We start from the raw sequence: 18,887 nt of genomic DNA, 5'->3' as shown, positions 1-18,887 counted from the left end.
TATAATGATTTGGTGGGCAAGAATTGCTCACTGCCTCTACCTCAGCTGGTGATGAGGAAGAGGAAACACGCAGATGTTGAAACTCTATCTCCTCTGCTGGAGGAACCACTGGGGTGGCTTCCACTGGTTCGGTACCAGTCCTGGTCCTGACAACAGGAAGATGTTGTCTCCCGTGCTGATGCTCTCGACATGTGTCCAAGGAAAGAGACTGAGGTGGATGACCTGGCAGCTGGACCCCAGCTCTCAACATGTGTCTGATGAAAGAAACTGAGGGGATGACCTGGCAGCTGGAACCCAGGGGGACCAGAAAGTCCACTGACTTGTTCCTGGGACCCATCCCTGATCAGGCCATTGCCCCTTGTCTGATGGTCATTGCTGAGGTTGCTGTGGGAACCATGGGACATACGTCTGTGACATAGGATGCCTCTCCTTTCTAGCTTGGGATTCATAGGACCCAACCTCCGAATCTGAAGACGATGAAGAACCTGAGTCTTCCAGTAATGGGGGAACAGAACAAGTCAGTACTGAAGAGAGACAGCCAGAAACCAGAGATGGTGGTACCAGAGAAATCATAGCGGACTTCTCCCTCGGTGCCATCTTCCGAGGTAAGTAAAGTGTATGTGGCATTGGCCTCACATGCTTCAGAGGAGGGTCCTTCAGCATTGGTACTGACTGAAGACCTTCCTGCATCACTGAGGAAACTCGTACCAAAACGTTTAGGTCTCTAGCAGCTGCATACGCCTCTGGTGTCAATGGTACTGGTAATGCCTCTTCGCTCTGAGATACCAGAAGATAGCCTGAAGAAGCTGTACTGGGCACTTCAGGGGGTCAGTCTTGACAGACCTGGCACAAACCCTGGAGCTGACAACCATTTCTTAGTTGAAGAGTGTTTTAAGGAGTGCCTCCTTTCAGCGTCCCTTCCAGAACCCTTCCTTTTAGAAAGCTTCAGTACAATGGGTCATGTTGAGTGAAGTCCTGAGTCCCTGGAGGTCTTGTGCCTCTTACTTGGCACCAGTGACAGTGATCAAGCTCTTGACCCTGATAAGTCAGGGGGAGTAGTCAGGACGGCTGCTGGTGTACCCTGTGCCACTGCGAACTGGACAGCTCTGAGAGTGGACAGAGTGCCGCCTCCATAAGAATATACCGGCCTAGCTGCTCTGTCCTTTTTAGAGTGAGGCTTAAATCCTCTACAAATGTGACATCTGTCCCTCACGTGGGACTCCTCCAAGTATTTAAGGCAGCTGGATTGTGGGTTGCTCACTGGCATTGGTTTGCTGCATGAGCGACGTGATTTAAACCCCACAGATTGAGGCATGATTCCAGCACTGGTACCAAAAACTGAACTGGTCAGCCTACAGGCCTAAAAAACCCTACTTGCCAATAACGTATATCTAACTAATCACTACCTTAACTATAGACTATCTAACTAAATATGAAGCTGCTTTATGTAAAAATAGGTATCTGTACAAGGAATGAGGCAAGAACTTGCAGCAGCAGGACTGTAATCACTGCAAAAACCACCACAGGTGGTAAGAAGGAACTGAGAGGGTGGTCAGTGGTGGCTCCGGCCTTTATACTGCACAAAGTGATGTGTAGCAGCAGAGGGTCCTCAAGCTGCCCAGGTAGGTACTGCAGAGGGAAAAATTCTCTGACAACCGTATGCTGGGTGTGCAATTCCCTACAGTGGAATGGATATGTGCAACCACTTGAAGAAGAATAAATGGAAGCTTTCCATTTTGCTTTACGCTGTCACCCTTGGGCCACATGCTGTGCAGCCAGACAGCACTTCTGTGAGGTGAGAAAACCATGATTCTAAGAAGGCTGCCTACAAGTTGCTAAGTCTACTTGTTTGTCTCAAAGTTTTCTTGAAATCATATATTTCCATTTGGACCCCAGGAAGTTATGAGTGTGGAGGGTCGGTGCAGTTCCACTACAAAAAGTGGTGGAAGCTTTTGGGAAGCAGAACTTAGCATGAGCTTCCTGCATAGCTGAAACAGGGCATGGATGGGCAGAGGGTGGACTGGAAGGATGTACCACTGTACAAATACTTCTGCTTTAGAGAAGCTCCACTCCTGGAGTGTCTGGGAATCGGGGGGCGAGGGGGCGATGGTGGGGGAAGAGAGGATATCTAGGAGTGAAGCCACCAAACCTAAAAATATCCCCAAAAACCTGGTAGAGAAAGCATCAATTTTCCTGCTGAACAACTCAAGCCATTGTGAGCACATCACTCTAATGCTCTGCTTATAGCAGTCAGTATAGAGTATATTGCTGAACATAGAGTCAAACTCAAGGTCTCTGCCTTGACAGTCAAAGCTTCCCATAGGCTTGGTCCAGGCTGCCCAAGAGTTTGCATGTGTCAGAGTAACCACAACCTCTCACAACAGCTACATTCCCCAGTCTGATTCGGCACTGATCCCATCACAGGACAGAGCTTTCAAAGCATAATCTGGACTCATGGGTCTGTTGATCATAAGCGTGAGATTTGGGAGTGCCAGACAGAATTTTCTCAGCAGCTAGATTAAGGCTGTAGAACTCACTCCCACAAGGGACTCGAATGAATAACATCACTGCTTTCAGAACAAAAAGCAAGGTTCATTACCGTGACATAGTTTCCCCACAAGAACTATATTGTGAAACAAGCAAGCCCAAGCAAACAAAAACTCCACCCATGCAAGGAGAAAGTGAGGAGGAGGAAAGAATTAGGTGTTTTGCATTTTTTGGTTATGGCAGGATGGTCATATGGAAAATTCCTATAGAATTTAATAGGGATGAAACCAATAGGTTTCTGTAGAAATAGTTCTATAGAAATTATTCTATAACCCTGCAGAATTTAATAGCAAATATGTTCCTTTTTACAGTTTTTTTTAAAATCATCCTATAGCATTCTAGAGCCGGGATGGAATCCTCTAATAATATGAATAGAATGGTTCAAGAGAACGTATAGAAAAGTTTGCATTTTTCTATTAAATTCTATAGCACTTTTCCAAAAGAGTATAAAGAAGCTAAACAGACCAGCTGACACAAGGTCATTCCTAATACTCAACCCCATTACACTTGGGTCAGGTGCTGGCTCCAGAAGATGTGTTCAGATGTAAAAATATGATCATGTAAAATCAAGGAAAACATAGTTCCTACAAGATTACTGAGATTACATTGACAAGATTCAAACCTCCATAGAAAAAAGCCTCAAGGTTCATTTTGTCCACTAAATTGTGTAGATATTCTGGAATCTAATTTTTCATACATATTTACATAATAAATATTTTAACTATACACAATCAATGCCATTTAAATAGGTGTCATCCAATGTTGAAAGTAAACAAGTGCTGCTGCTTACTCTCTAAACAGTCAATAATAATTAGGCTGGCTGTATTATTCAGCACAAACAAGAGACTGTATTCCATGTGGAAACACTCAAAGATGATTAATATTCACATTATTAGGAGCTTTTAAGGAAACACACTGGAAAATGTTGGAATCACGGCCCAGCTATTGAGGAGTCCCCTTGTTTTCAGTTGATATCAAGCCAGGGTGTTTGTTACTGCTGTGGTATATGTTTGGACAGCCATTAAAAGGATCAGTTATAAAGGCAAGCCTGGAGCAGATACGGTGCTGATGTGACAGAGACCAGTCTATGACAGTCAATTTGCCAATTGTGCCAATATCCAGCCTATAATCAGAAAGCACAGGGTTCAAGATAAGATCAAGACATGCCCAGTTTCCTCCATACAAACTCCAGACACTTCAGGGCCAAGGCTTTTAAAAATGGCAGCCTAAAGTTCAGTTCCTAAGCCCATAGTTAGACACTTAAATAAGTGGTATGATTTTCTAAATAGCTAAGCAGCTAGCAGCTCACCATGACTTGGTAAATCTTGACCCCAAAGTCTAGGCTAGAGTGTAATGAGTACTTAAAAACTTCAGCTGATTACAAGAGCTGTTAACGTTCATCCTCATTATTATTAAACAGAATCAACAAAGTAAGACCCTGATCCTGCAAAGACTTAACCACATGCAAAACTTTACACATTATGAGTAAAGTTACTGACAACAAAGGGACTACTCCCAAGGCATGAAGTTAAGCATGTTCATTCAGTCTCTGCAAGATTGCTACCTAAACACACTTCAGAACACTGGAACAATAATTCTAGCATATTTCCCAGCATGTTTTTTCCCCTTCCCATTTTTCTCTTCTTTCCCTATTTTTTCTACTCCTCTCGTTTCTCTTCCTGTCCCCCTGTTTTTCTCTCTTCTCACCTTCCACTTTTCTTTCCTTCCTTGCCAGCAAATCTAAAGAGTTTTCCTTACCTTGCTGAAGCAAATGGCAAGAGCCATATCTTCCTTCTGGCTGTTAAGTTGAAACGTGCTGTAGCAAAACAGAGGAACTGCTCACAAGTCATACAGGGTTTACAGGATTGGGCCATATCCTGCCACGCAAAATTTTGGAGAGACCTTTTATTAAACCTTCCTAGATATTTATTACAGTTTATGGTAGAAATGAAAAGATTTGGTGAGAAGGTTTGGTCTCTTGAAGCCAGTGATATGGATTCATAAATCTAGCACTGAAGAGTCATGAAGAAATATAATAGCATCTATTCCAAGATTTGTTTGGACATGGCGTGTACATACAGATGGAGAACCTAACAGTGTCATGATTTTCCTCACTTCTCATTACATAGGTATCTGTACAAGGAATGAGGGAAGAACTTGCAGCAGCTATTCAGTTTCTCATTTTGCTCTGAGGGTTTGATTGAATGGATACTGAACGATGTTCAGCTGTTTACGATTTTCCTGCAATGCAACCTACATTACTAAACTTCTTAAATTAATTCTCCAAAGTGGCATATCATTTTGCATACCCTACCTGTCCCAAAGGAATCTATCAGCAGGAGATGAAGGCGCAGTTTGAAAAAGCAAAATGTCCTTCAGATGTTTTAGCTAATTTGCTTGTAAATGTGATGGTTATTGTCAATAGAACATATTGTACAAGATGTTGCTCACTATTGTTCTATTTGCATTTCTCTGTGTCTCGAATTTTATGAAGCATGCCTAAAAACTTAACTTCTTAATGGTATCCTATAGTAGGGCATTGGCCAAATTCTTCCTTGATACTCACCTCTTGCAACCCCACTCTTTCTCTCTCTTGACTCTTAATATAGAAGGACCTTCTCTTCTCTTTCACATTATTTTGTTCTTACGTCTGCTCCCTCACTTGCCATGTTGTGACTGCTCTCTGTGACCTCCATCCTTCATGTGGCTGTTCTCACTCTCTCTCTCTCTCTGTCTCTCTCTCTCTTTCTGTTGACTTCAACGAGGTCGCAAGGGTAACTTAGGGCAGAATTTAGTCCTATGTCTAGTAAAAGACAAATCTTTTCAGTATTGAACTCTCTTCGGTCTTACCTCATTTTGTAGAAGCTTGGGTCTTGAGACCCAAGAACTCTGAAGGCAACAAGGGAGTCAATACTCTGTAGAGTTCTTTCTTGCTGACGAGCTACAAAGTTGTGCTCTTTGGAACCTGTTAATATTACTGTATTGTTTTGATGAGATCTACACAGCTCCAGATTCCCCATGGCACTTAAAGCAATTTGCAGGTCAGAAGTATTGCTGTACTATTTTTTTTAAAAAACACCCTTATTTCATTGATCGCCTACCCTGTTGTTATGTTTTCAATTAAGCAACTAGATCTAACCTTTATTTAATTGGCTTTGAAATGCAACTCTTCAGTTGGAAACTATTTAAAAATTCACTGTGCTGATTATAAAATTATAAACCTAATTATCCTCTGTACTTACGCTGGCTTTACACCACTGATTTCAGTCAAGTTACTCCTGATGTATACCATGTGAGAGGAGACTCTGACACCCAAGAGTGAAATCCTGGCCCCACTGAAATCTATGACAAAACTTCCCCATTGACTTCAGTGGAGCCAGGATTTTAATCCAAATATATGATGGAGCTCTGCGAAGAGGGAAATGCCGGCTCTGGTGATTGCTGTGCTCAGAAGTTGAGGATTACCATATTCTCAGTTTGGAACCCTAAGATTGTGCCAGTCCACATAGCTTCTCTCATCTTAACTTTGCAGTACTTCCGAAAGCCAAACTGGACTACATTAGGTATCTTGAAAGGTCTGGACTACAGACACTAAAGCCAGCTCCCAGGAAATCTTCAGATTTTTAATTCACTTAAAACAAATGAAAGAAGCTATATCCCTGGATGATCTTTGACTAAATATATACAGATTGGGCTGATTTAATAATATCCACAAACCCACTGGCAGGAATACAGGTCACTCATGAGCGATCGCATGCACAAATGTGTGAAGCTTTCTAATCTTTTTTTTAAAAAAAATCCAATATATTTATTATTCCTCCATCAAATCTCACCCTTTTAATTCTTGGTCAGTGCTTCTTATTGCTGTTCTGTCACCTAAGCTTTGTTAATATTCCCATCCCATTCTGGTCTTCTGGGGATAGAGGTTCATCTGGCAAATATTTTTGAAGAGCCAAAACCTTGCCTTTGTATACAACCCAAGTAACAAAGATGTCTGCAAGGGAGGTTCACAGGTGCCAGGATGGGAATGAGTCTTTCTAGCCCCACTGGCCCTCCCTCAGGACACTTCTGCTAGCTGCGATGAAGTGAGCCCCCTTGACAAGATGCAGTATGGGTTGAAATTCTCCCCTGCTCAGGGGGCCAGCACAAGGCCTACTCGCCACTAATGTAATTCTTAATATAAAACTTAAGTGGCGCTTGAGCAGTGCTCAGGCCTACTGCTGAGTGTTCACACAGGGGTGACTTTCACTCTATAATGGGGGTCCTTCACGGGGTCAGAATATCCCACTCTCCAGCTGTGCACCAATTCTACTGTAGTCAGGGTCCTCAGCCAGCCACTTGGTGGCATATGGGAAGACAAATAGGTTTAAAGCAAACTTTGTTCTATGTTGTGTCCTCACAAGACTATTTGAAAATTTGTTTTCATATAATGTCTATATGCTGTATTTCTTACAGACATTTCTGGGTTTGGTCAGCATGGTGTCAGGCATCAGGTCTAGTTATCCAGTTACCTGTGAGTAGTTTGGCAGTTTTTGCAAGTATCCCATACTTACTTTTCATTTATAACTTCTGCCCAATATTTCATCTTAACAGAAGAAAAAAATTAGTCATCAATATGTGCCCTGTAAAGGATTTAATCAAACTGGCAAAGCAATATCAAAATTTTTTGGCAATTTAATTCAGTACCGTGGATACAAGTATCACGGGCACAAATAACTCATCAACTAGATTCCGTCATACTGAAACACTTTTTAACTGAGAGATGCAGTCAAAGGTTACTCATGCTTAAGGAATAAAAAGTAAAGTAAGCAGCTAATTGAGATTTCATTCAGGCAGTTCAGGAACTACACAGGATGGAAGATAAATTGCGAAGAACCAATCATTCTTTCTGCCTGCACACACAGAGGGGACGCTGCACTGGGGAACCTCTCTCCTGTGAAATACCATCTCCATAGCTCCTTTCTCTCAAGATCCCCTACTGTACCTCCTGGGGTTGGGCACTGGGTGGAAGAGGCCCCGTGGGCGGAGCATGGATCTAGCTGTTCCCCATATTGACCCCTGCCAATCTGTCAGATTTACATGTGGAAATCTGATGAGGAGTTAATGCAATTTGAAGCTACATTAAATCACACTGAGTCTGCAATGAAACAGATACTAGGCAGGGCCAGGCTAGCACCAGCCAAGAATATCACACTGTGCCATTAGGGATGGGGGAGAAGGGCAGTGAAGCCTCGAAAAGCGGTAGCTATCTACACCTGGGATTCATTCCCCAAAGAGCCACAGGGATATCCAAGTTCAGGGGTGGTCTTCCTTGGTCAGCCAAAGGTGGCATGGATGGGGCTGGGGAGGAGGATGTCATGGGATGATACGTGGGTGGATGCTGGGGTACATGGGGTGCTGTCTGGTGGACAGTAGGCTGGATGTGGTAGAGGGCGTGCTGGGTGCTAGATGGGAAGATAGCTGAGGCTATCTGGGTGGCTCTCCAGGTGCCATGGGGGCAGGAATAGGGCTGAACCCCTCTCCCTCTTCTTTCCCTGCCAGCCACCTGCCTCTTCCAGCCCCTATTCCAGGGGTGGCCAACCTGCGCCTGAGAAGGAGCCAGAATTTACCTATGTACATTGTCAAGAGCCACAGTAATACCTCAGCAGCCCCCCATCAGTTCCCCCCCGCCTGCCAGCAGCCCTGCTGATCAGCGGCATGCAGGAGGCTCTGGGGGGAGGGGAAGGAGCGAGGGGGAAGGGGTGAAGTAGGGGCAGGGCCTGTGGCAGAGCCAGGGGTTGAGCAGTGAGCACCCCCCGGCACATTGGCAAGTTGGCGCCTGTAGCTCCAGCCCTGGAGTTGGTGCCTGTACAAGGAGCCGCAAGTTAACTTCTGAAGAGCCGCATGCAGTGGTGAGCTGGAGCCGGTTCGCACCGATTCGCTGGAACCGGTTGTTAAATTTAGAAGCCCTTTTAGAACTGATTGTCCCATGTTTCTAAATTTAACAACTGGCCAAAAGTGGCGTCTCAAGCGCCGACTCCGCGGGTGCTCCGGGGCTGGAGCACCCACGGGGAAAATTTGGTGAGTGCAGAGCAGCTCTCTGCCCCGTACTCCGCCCCAGCTCACCTCCACTCCGCCTCCTCCCCTGAACGCTCGGCCCCGCTCTGCTTCGCCGCCCCCCGGTTTCCCGCGAATCAGCTGTTTGCGCGGGAAGCCTGGGAGGGCTGAGAAGCAGGCGGTGGCTTCCCGCTCAGGCCCAGGGAGGTGGAGGGGGCGCGGAGGTGAGCTGGGGCGGGAGGGGGCGTGAGGAGGGCCACCTGCACCACAGCAAGTAATCACCCTGGGCCTGAGCGCGAAGCTGCTGCCTGCTTCTCAGCCCTCCCAGGCTTCCCGCGCGAACAGCTGATTCGTGGGACACTGGGGGGCGGAGAAGCAGAGCGGGGTGGCACGTTCAGGGGAGGAGGTGGAGCGGAGGTGAGGTGAGCTGGGGCTGGGCGGGGAGCTGCTGGTGGGGGCTCTGCACCCACCAAATTTTCCCCGGAGCACCCACGGAGTCGGTTGCTCCCCCTGCTTTCCCCTAGCTTCGCTCCCCCGCCCCTAGGAGCCAGAGGGACCTGCCAGATGCTTCCCGGGAGCCGCCCCAGGTAAGCCCCGCCAGGACTCCCCACCTCGCCCCCCGGCAGGTGCCTCTGGCTCTTAGGGGCAGGGTGGGCACCCACTACGGTGGCCCACGAGACCCTCCAGCCCGGTTCCAGGGGTAGTCAGGGGACAGGTGTGGATGGGGCAGGCAGGGGCATTGGATGGGGCAGGAGTCCCGGGAGGCGGGCCACGACCCCCTCGTGGGGTGAGGAGGGAACCGGTTGTTAAGATTTTGGCAGCTCATCACTGCCCGCATGTGGCTCCGGAGCCACAGGTTGGCCACCCCTGACCTACTCCTTCCCTGCTCGGACCCAGGAGGAGTAGAAGAAAGATGAGAGGCTGAGGAGAACGAGCAGCAGCCCTCTGGTGGCCTAGAGGAGCAAATACAGACTCTCTTTGCAGCCCAGCTGGATGCATGAGACTTCAGACGGGCTACGGGAATGGGTTGCAAGGCTGCCAGATGTAAGTCACCCAGGATTCAAAACACTTGGCAGCTCTGATGGTGATCCAAAGCCTACTGAAGTCAATGGATCCATTCACTTCAGGGGACTTTGGATCCGGCTGTGATTATATGTATACATGCCTGTGCATTATCATTTTACTTAGCTAGATAATGTCATATGTGACAGAGTGTGAGAGAGATGAAATATGACACCTACCATATAAAAACAGAGTAGATTTATGAAATCCTTTGTAGAAGTCAATGGCAAAAATGTTACTTTTCATGTAACAGCAGCATATGCAGTATCTAGGCTGGCAATTATCAGTGCTTATTGCCGCTAGGAACAACAGATTTACTGATTATTTTATTCTAAATGTAAAGCAGAAAAAATCCACTTTATAATGTGTCTTTCATAAATTTAGCTCTGCCAAGGATCTTTCATTTCAGCACAGAGCAGATGAAGCATCTAACATTCCCTAAGTTAAATACCTCTGCGATAGCACAGATAAACAACATGGAAAAAGAGGAATGCAATCTTTAAAAGATTTGATTAAAATTTAGGAGTATTTTATTCAGTGGTACTGTATTTACAGAAGAAATGTAAAATAAATTGCTAGTTTGAAGTTGACTAATACAAACAGTCACTTGGGGCTTTTTGGAAGAAAAATTGTGGTCTTTTTTTTGCTGTTCTTTCGTGAGGCCCCCAAACCACATGTGACATGTCTATGTGAATGGTATTTCACATTCATTGAAAGGGTAATTTGATTGGCTCCGATGAATTGTTCATTCCTTCCATCTGATATTCTAAAATCACATCCATAAAGACAAATTTATTATTATTTAGGGGTCTGATTGCATAGGCCCCAGAGCCATTATTTCTATTTAAGAGTTTGACCCTGTGAGGTGCTGAGTTCCCTCAGTGCCCGTTAATGAAACGGGAATTACCAAAAAACTAAAAAGGGTTATGTCCCATATAATCTTCCTTATGATGTATAGAGAAGGTCAGTAAAGGGTTCTTCCCTCCCTTTCCCAACTCCTAAAAAAGGGTCCTCCCCCCTTGATTGTTTTTGCATTCAAAATGTGGGTCCTGATTACTGTTTTTCCTAAAAACTAATTGGAGAAATAGCAGGTTTATATCATCCACGGACAACAAAGAGCAACATCTCATTTTTTTTACTTTATTTCTTTAAAGAAGGGACCTCAGTGAGAGTTGAAGGTCTAGAAATAAGGCATCATTTTTGTAATCTGTGGTGGGGTTTTTGCTTTGTTTATTGATTTCAAGTATATGAGCAGCAATTGTCTTTCTGCAAAATCCTTCTTAATGGTGCTCAGAGACTTGGAATGTTTATGGTATCATCCACTAAACATGACTAGACTAACAGATCATCATAAGCCTCAGAGAGGGAGGACAAAAAATAAAAGGCAAGTCTATTTTTGTACTGATCTGCTCAAATGAAAACAAAGTGGCTATCCTCTCTCTGTTAGACAGAAGGGTCTCCAGCACAATTCAAATATAGAATCCCTACAGCATGATTAGAAAGCTTCCATAGCTCCTGTATTTACAGGAATACCACATATGTTAAAGGGTGTTTCCTAAATTACCTTTTTAAGAGACATTATTATTTGTATTATCATACCACCTAAAACACTACTCATGAGCTTTTGTTTTATTTCTCTCTCTTGTAAAATGACCAAGCCATTAATATCCAAATGGAATTATTGCTGAGTTTAAACAGAGACACAAAGTAAACGCTGAAGTTAAACATGGTGAAAAAGGGGACTGGTCTCTGGACCACTTTACTCTTTTATCACACAGACTCTTCCTCCTCATAGATATTACTAGTGGCTGGGTTTTCATCTCTGATCTTTTCTTTAACCTGTGAAGGAGAGGCAGAATTGTGTCCCAGAAGAAGTATGATTTCCAATGGTACAAGTGGCTTAGCTTTGTTAGTTAATACAAGGATGAAAATGTCTAAACACATAATAGGGAAGATGCACAGCTGATCAGTCAAAGTGGTTCCACTGAGTTTAAGTAAAAAGGTTTTAGCTTCACCAATAGCACAAATGTAGTGAAACTTCTCTGGAGATATTGCGTCTTCCTTCAGTCTGCAAATAGATCTATTATTCTGCTCAAAGAAATGAATGTGATCCTGCAACCCCTTTCTTATGTTCCATGCTCAACATTGTTCAAAAGTGCTTCACTCCAGAATCAAATTAATTTTTACATTGGCATTCATCTGTCTCATATTCACTGGCTCTTTTCCCTGTCTTCCACATAATCTTCTATTGCATGTAAGTGCACCTCAGCAGAAGTCATGTATTTATCTGCTTTGTTTATTTTGTAAAACAGGTTCTCACATTTTCCTTCAAGGGAGGTCAGAGAGTTCTGTAAGCTTTCTGTTCCATTCAATAGGTCTTCAAGCATGTATTTCATCAAATTGTCCCTCTGCAGACATTGTTGGTGGTATTGCCTGCTGTCCTTCTGACTGCAAGAGATTTGTCAGTGTTTGCATTTGTGACATCTTAAGTCACGTTTTAAATCAGTCCATGCATCTTTACTGATAAAGTTCTGAAGGTGAGAGAGAGAATGCTGCAGAGTGAAAGTAGAATTCCCTCTGGCAATTTACAATTAATTAAAAGAGGGGTGTCCAGTGCTTGAAATGTTCTCAAAAATGTCTCCATAACTTGGGCTTTTCCCTCTTACTCATCATTCTAACACATATCCCTTAACTTGACCTGTATGAACACACTGTCACCATAAGTAAATCTTGTCACATTTTTGTGAAGGAGAAAAATATTTTGCAGTGTTGCTTTGAATTTTAGGTGAAGCAACAGAATATATATGGAATCCATCAAGTGGGGAACTGCTGAACAAAGGCTGATGAAGTGCAAATGTCAAGACAGAAAACAGTCAAATAAGAACTTTCATATTAGAACACAGTGGTGACAGTTACGAACACTATCAATCAGTCAGCAGCTATCGCTTTGGCAAAGAGTCATCACTAGTGGAATTGTCATTAGTGAAGGGGCAAGGCCACCGTTTACAGGCTAAGGAAGAGATCTTGTGCTTGATTCTCCACTGCCTTGCACCTTTGCAGTTATTTGTATTTGTATGGACTGAGTCCCGATTGGGTATAGAATGCTATCAAATACAGACCTATAGCATTTTACACTTTACAAAGAGGAAATGACAAAACAAAGTGCATGGCAGTAAAGAATCAGGCCACATATTTATCATGGGAAGAAGGTACATGATGGATTAGGAAGTGGACATTTCTACCAACATTCCCTCTTCAGCTTTCTCCATAGAAAGGGGGGAGGGATAGCTCGGGGGTTTGAGCATTGGCCTGCTAAACCCAGGGTTGTGTGTTTAATCCTTGAGGGGGCCATTTAGGGATCTGGGGCAAAAACTGGGGATTGGTCCTGCTTTGAGCATGGGGTTGGACTAGATGACCTCCTGTGGTCCCTTCCAACCCTGATATTCTATAGCAGTGAAGACAGAAAGAAGTAAGGCTTATATCATTCTTCTAGATTTTCCTCTTTTACATGTGAATTTTAGCCCACTACAGAGTTAAATACTGTTAGGAATTGCTAGAACCAAACATAATGTAGGACCTGATTCACCTCTCATTTACAGTTGTAAATCCAAAGAAACTCCACTCAACTACAGCAGTGTAAAACAGGTGTAAGTGAGAGCAGAATCAGATCCTATTAAGCTTCCCCAACAGCCCTTCTGATTCATTTCAGTTGTAATCAGTAATAATTGTGATGCTTCAGAAATGGGCTTCTCATAAGCAGAGTGCATTAATTGTGCCATTTTTTCCTGCCAGTTTGGTCAATTAGGCAAGTGATTATTACAGCCAAATTTTCAACAATGCTCAGGACCCACATTTGGGGCCAGATTTTCAGAAGAGTTCAGCTCTCACTTATGCACCAAAACAAGTGTCCAGATTTTAAAAATAACCTAGCACATTGGGCTCTTGAAAATCTGGCCACTATTGTCTCAAAGAGAAGTGATGGATGCTGAGTCCTTTTGAGAATCTGGCCCTTATTCTGGTACCAAAAAGGGAATTGAGGGCTTTTGAAACTCTGTCTTCAAATGCAGGTGCTGAATACTTGAATATCTGGCCCTGAACTTTTTTGAAAATCTGGCCGAAAACACTAAATTCATTTGACTTGTGTTGTGACCAAAACAGAGTTCAGCTATGTTCTGTACAGGTAAAAGAGGAGCAAATTCATCACTTTACCGTGCAGCTACCTCAACCCAATCTCCTTTTCCTTACAAACCAGGAATAACAATACCTTAGTCAAGTCTGAGATGGAAGTAAATGACACGTGCTTAGTGATTTCTAAGACATATTTCTGTTCAAAATTGGTATTGAAATATGTGACTAAACCCTTTCATAATCAACTCACCTATTCAAGTGAAAGCTCTATTTATTTATTACAGGTTTCAGAGTAGCAGCCGTGTTAGTCTGTATTCGCAAAAAGAAAAGGAGTATTTGTGGCACCTTAGAGACTAACCAATTTATTTGAGCATAAGCTTTCGTGAGCTACAGCTCACATCATCGGATGCATTCAGTGGAAAATACAGTGAGGAGATTTATATACACACAGAACATGAAAAAATGGGTGTTTATCATGCACACTGTAAGGAGAGTGATCACTTAAGATCATCTATTACCAGCAGGAGAGTGGAGGAGGGGGCGGGCGGGGGGGAAGAAAACCCTTTGTAGTGATAATCAAGATGGGCCATTTCCAGCAGTTAACAAGAACGTCTGAGGAACAGTGGGGGTGGGGGTGGGGAATAAACAAGGGGAAATAGTTTTATTTTGTGTAATGACTCAACCACTCCCAGTCTCTATTCAAGCCTAAGTTAATTGTATCCAATTTGCAAATTAATTCCAATTCAGCAGTCTCTCGTTGGAGTCTGTTTTTGAAGTCTTTTTGTTGAAGAATTGCCACTTTTAGGTCAGAAATCGAGTGACCAGAGAGATTGAAGTGTTCTCCGACTGGTTTATGAATGTTATAATTCTTGACATCTGATTTGTGTTCATTTATTCTTTTACGTAGAGACTGTCCAGTTTGACCAATGTACATGGCAGAGGGGCATTGCTGGCACATGATAATAATTCCACAGGACATTTAATCTGGGGCACTTATTTAGGGACTACTTTGCTATGTACCTTGAGAAAATCAATGGGATAATAATACAAAGCAAGAGATGCTTCTATAAATTGCAGATACAAATTCCAGGGCTTGTATCTGGAAAGATTCAATATATGAAGGGTGAGATGACATCATTGACAAAATGTATTCAGGATGGATTTAATACCTTATTTTGATTTTTAAAAAATGAATTAGATCGGATACCTTTTTAAAACCACATACTTTTAGGTGTCCTTTATAAAGCTATCATTTAATACCAATATCTTGAATATTTATTGCTATGCATTCTGGATTCATCTCAAAACTATCCTGGTCTACGCAGTAAGGATACATCTAGATCACTCAGTTTGTTGTAGCTTTTGCACCACTATGTGATGATAAACATGCAGTGAAAACCATTTCCACTGATAGTACAATCTATAGTATACCAGCAATGAACCAGTTGGATTTATTCACCAGAACTCATTTTCATTTCTGCTTTCACAAATGAAAAGGCACTAAACCTGTCAGAATGGCAGTGGGGGAAACGACATTGAATAGTAAAAGAGCTAGCTCAGTGGTATGCTTTTCCTTACCCATGATACTGGAGATGTTCCCTCTGCCTGAGCTCCATGGAGTGGGACTCCATGCAGATCCAGAGCTAGGAAACGAGGCAGCCAGGGAGCAGAAGTTCCACATGATGTGATTCCTTATAGACCTTAGAGATATCTGATTTGGTAGCTAATGCTTCACATACGCTGCAGGCAGTTGCTATATGTATATCCAAGAAGTAGTTAAAATATGCTCCATGCATTAACAATTCCCCCAAGGTCTCATTCTTGGCTGCTACTGCGTAGCCACGGAGATGGCAGATATAGCGGCATGACTAGGGGCATAGGCAGCTGTGGGGAAGGCATGGGTCATCAGAGATTACATGAAGTCCATGTGTTTCCCAGGACATCCACTAGTTTGGCAATATGAACCCCTGGCACTTTCTGTGGGAGATGAGAACAATCTTATCCCTGACAGGACAGGAATGGAACTGTGATTTGGATGTCTGAGTTTGCCACTCTATGCAGGTTTTTCCACCATAAGGCCGAATCTGGCCCGTGACCACCATCGTGGCTTCACAGTGAAGCTTGTTATATACAAACAAGGACATTATTCCTGCATTCCTTGTATGCCTGAATCTCCCTTGACTTCAAGAAACGCAGGATCAGGTCCTCATGGAAAACTGCTACCATTAAAATCCTCGATAGAAATTAGACACAGCTCAGATCAGGTGAGTTCTCTATGTATCAGTTGTGGTTTCCAGTGGCGAAATATTAAAATACACTGGAAAAAACTAAAAACTGAAACCAAAACCAACCAATTTGGCTCTAGGTACAATCACACACATCCCATAATGTAACTGTTTTAAGTCCTTGACTCCCTTTAGTTGTTTGAAGCAGACAAATTTTATTTTATTTTGGAGCCAGAATTGAATAAGCAGAACCTGGCCTACACCATCTGCCTTTTAGAGTTGCTACCCATTAACTTTGAAAGGCTGGCTGTTTTGCGTATAAATGTCTGTCTGGTTTTTAATATAAACCAGATGGGGAAAGTACCTTTTTGTTCAATTTCTGTTACATTGTCTTTGAATTAAGAATTGAAAAGCACTTTAAAAAAGTATTGAAAAGCTGGAGCTTCTGTATCCTTTAGCTACTATTTTGTTAGTTCTTCCATAGTGCTCCCTAGCAGAGACCTGGATAGCAACAATATCTCATTTTTCTTCTCTGTTAAGTGATGCAAGCACAATAGTGTCAGAAAGCTGGGCTAAAGGAAGGTTCTCAAACCTTCTATACAGATCCTAATATCACCTGCTTTTAAAGGACACACCTAAAAGTAGCTTGTAACTTTTTAAAGCAATGAGTGTAGACATACCGTATATATTAGTCTAAGCACCTGTACACACACATAATACATACATGGACCACTCGGTAAAGTCACATGCATACTTTTTCTATTTATATTAGCTGTCTTAGATTTATATTAATGATTTAAATGTAAGCTTTATACACTATCAAATATCACCACTGCTCTAAAAACATGTCTGAAATCTTGTGCCACCCAGTGTTAACTGATTAACGGGTATCCTTAAATAGTTACCCATTTCCACAATGTGTTGAATGGTAACAATGCATGAAAAACAGTGGTGTCTACCTGAGTGATGTCCATTCCAGAGTCACAGCTCAGTGGCTGTGTTGATGTAAGACCATTTGAACCTATTACAGTTGTAATCACACCACTTCCATCAATCTTCCGAATCATGGTACCATCAACAAAGTAAATGAATCCATACTTATCCACAGTGATACCTGTTGGTAGAGTAAAGAAAGCATTAATATTGGTACTCAAACTATTTCCTCATCTGTGTTAATTCCAATTCCTCAGATTACGGTAATCAGATTTTGAAAAAATACATTTTACTTTCCACAAAATAATATAACATTTTCATTCCAGATGTCAGCCTTCCTTACACAAACCCCACTCCAAAGGGTCCTCATACAGAGCTCTGAGTGTCCTTGACATACATTAAAAAACAGAAGAATATAGGGGATACAGAATAGAAATAGACCAGAACAGCAGCACTTCTTCCTACCACACATATACCTAGATTTATGATCTTTATCATTTGTCTTCAATTCACTCACTTTGGACAATTATAATTTATTGTGTGTATTATAGGGGCACTTGGCAGCCCCAGTCAAGGTCATGACCCCAGTTGTTCTAGGTGCGGTATATACACAAAGTAGGAGACAATTCCTGCCTTGAAATCTTACAATCTAAACAGACAAGACAGACAAAGGGTGAGAGAAAAGCAGCATTATTAGCCCCATTTAACAGATGGGGACCTGAGGCATAGAGATTCTTTCACAAGATCACAGAAAGCTCTGTGGCAGAGCTGGGAATTGAACCCAGATGTACTCAGTCCTAATCCATCACATTTTTCACACAACCATCCTTTCTTCAAAGGCAATGTCTCAGGGTTTCCAATGCGGTAAGAAATATAAGCTGTTTTTTTACTGAAAATGTTAAAACGGTCACAAAAAGCACTTCTAATCATATCACTTCTAATCTTATCTGAGTTGGGAAATCCCTTTCTCCTAAAAATCTCAATATTTTGTTTAAACAATTTCTTACTTTTAACCTTACTATAACTTTTTGCATCTATTCTACACATTCAAGACATTTTTAACAATGAATTTATTTCATGCTACATGGGAAGGAAAGTCTGAAGATTTGAACAGATGAGTCAGACAGTGGTTTAAATGCCTCATGATTTTGTCCTCTGAATTTTGCATGACTCAAGGTTGTCTGGGTGGGATCCACTAAGAGACTTAGGCTGAGCGTCACATTGCCTAACTTTTAGGTGCTTAAAAAAATCACAGGAACAACACTGCAATCCATAAAGACTAGTTAGGTGTCTAGGCTCTCTATACATGCAATGGGAAGAGATGGGCTGTCATAAATATAAAGGGAAGGGTAAACACCTTTAAGTCCCTCCTGGCCAGAAGAAAAACCCTTTCACCTGTAAAGGGTTAAGAAGCTAAGATAACCTCGCTGGCACCTGACCAAAATGACCAATGAGGAGACAAGATACTTTCAAAGCTGGGGCGGGAGGGGGAAACAAAGGGTCCTCTTTGTCTGTGTCATGCTTTTGCCAGGACCAGAGTAGGAATGCAGGTCAGAACTCCTGTAAAGAGTTAGTAAGCAATCTAGTTAGATATGCGTTAGATTCTGTTTTGTTTAAATGGCTGATAAAATAAGTTGTGCTGAATGGGATGTATAATCCTGTTTTTGTGTCTTTTTGTAACTTAACGGTTTTGCCTAGAGGGATTCTCTATGTTTTGAATCTGACTACTCTGTAAGGTATTTCTCTTCCTGATTTTACAGAGGTTTTTCTTTCACTTTTTCTTTAATTAAAATTCTCTTTTAAGAACCTGATTGCTTTTTCATTGTTCTTAAGATCCAAGGGTTTGGGTGAGGATTTTTATCAAGCCTTCACCAGGAAAGGGGGTGTAGTGCTTGGGGGGATATTTTTTTGGGGGGAGACATTTCCAAGTGGGCACTTCCCCTGTTATTTTTGTTG

General features: G+C 42.6%; 1 protein-coding gene across 9 annotated transcripts in view; it reads right to left on the bottom strand.

Annotated features, from left to right (window-relative positions):
• The window catches only part of TENM1 (teneurin transmembrane protein 1), a 517,886-nt gene that overhangs the window by 47,683 nt on the left and 451,316 nt on the right, over positions 1–18,887 (bottom strand). For all 9 annotated transcript variants that reach the window (XM_037909021.2, XM_043523191.1, XM_043523186.1 and 6 more), the window contains one exon: positions 16,958–17,112. In XM_037909021.2, coding sequence (XP_037764949.1) covers positions 16,958–17,112 — 155 coding nt within the window. The remainder of the gene's footprint in view (positions 1–16,957; positions 17,113–18,887) is intronic.

The sequence above is a fragment of the Chelonia mydas genome, chromosome 9 (assembly GCF_015237465.2).
Source record: "Chelonia mydas isolate rCheMyd1 chromosome 9, rCheMyd1.pri.v2, whole genome shotgun sequence".
NCBI classification, from domain to species: domain Eukaryota; kingdom Metazoa; phylum Chordata; order Testudines; family Cheloniidae; genus Chelonia; species Chelonia mydas.
Note: the sequence above shows the minus strand (reverse complement) of the source record. Positions and strands in the feature narration are given on the sequence as shown.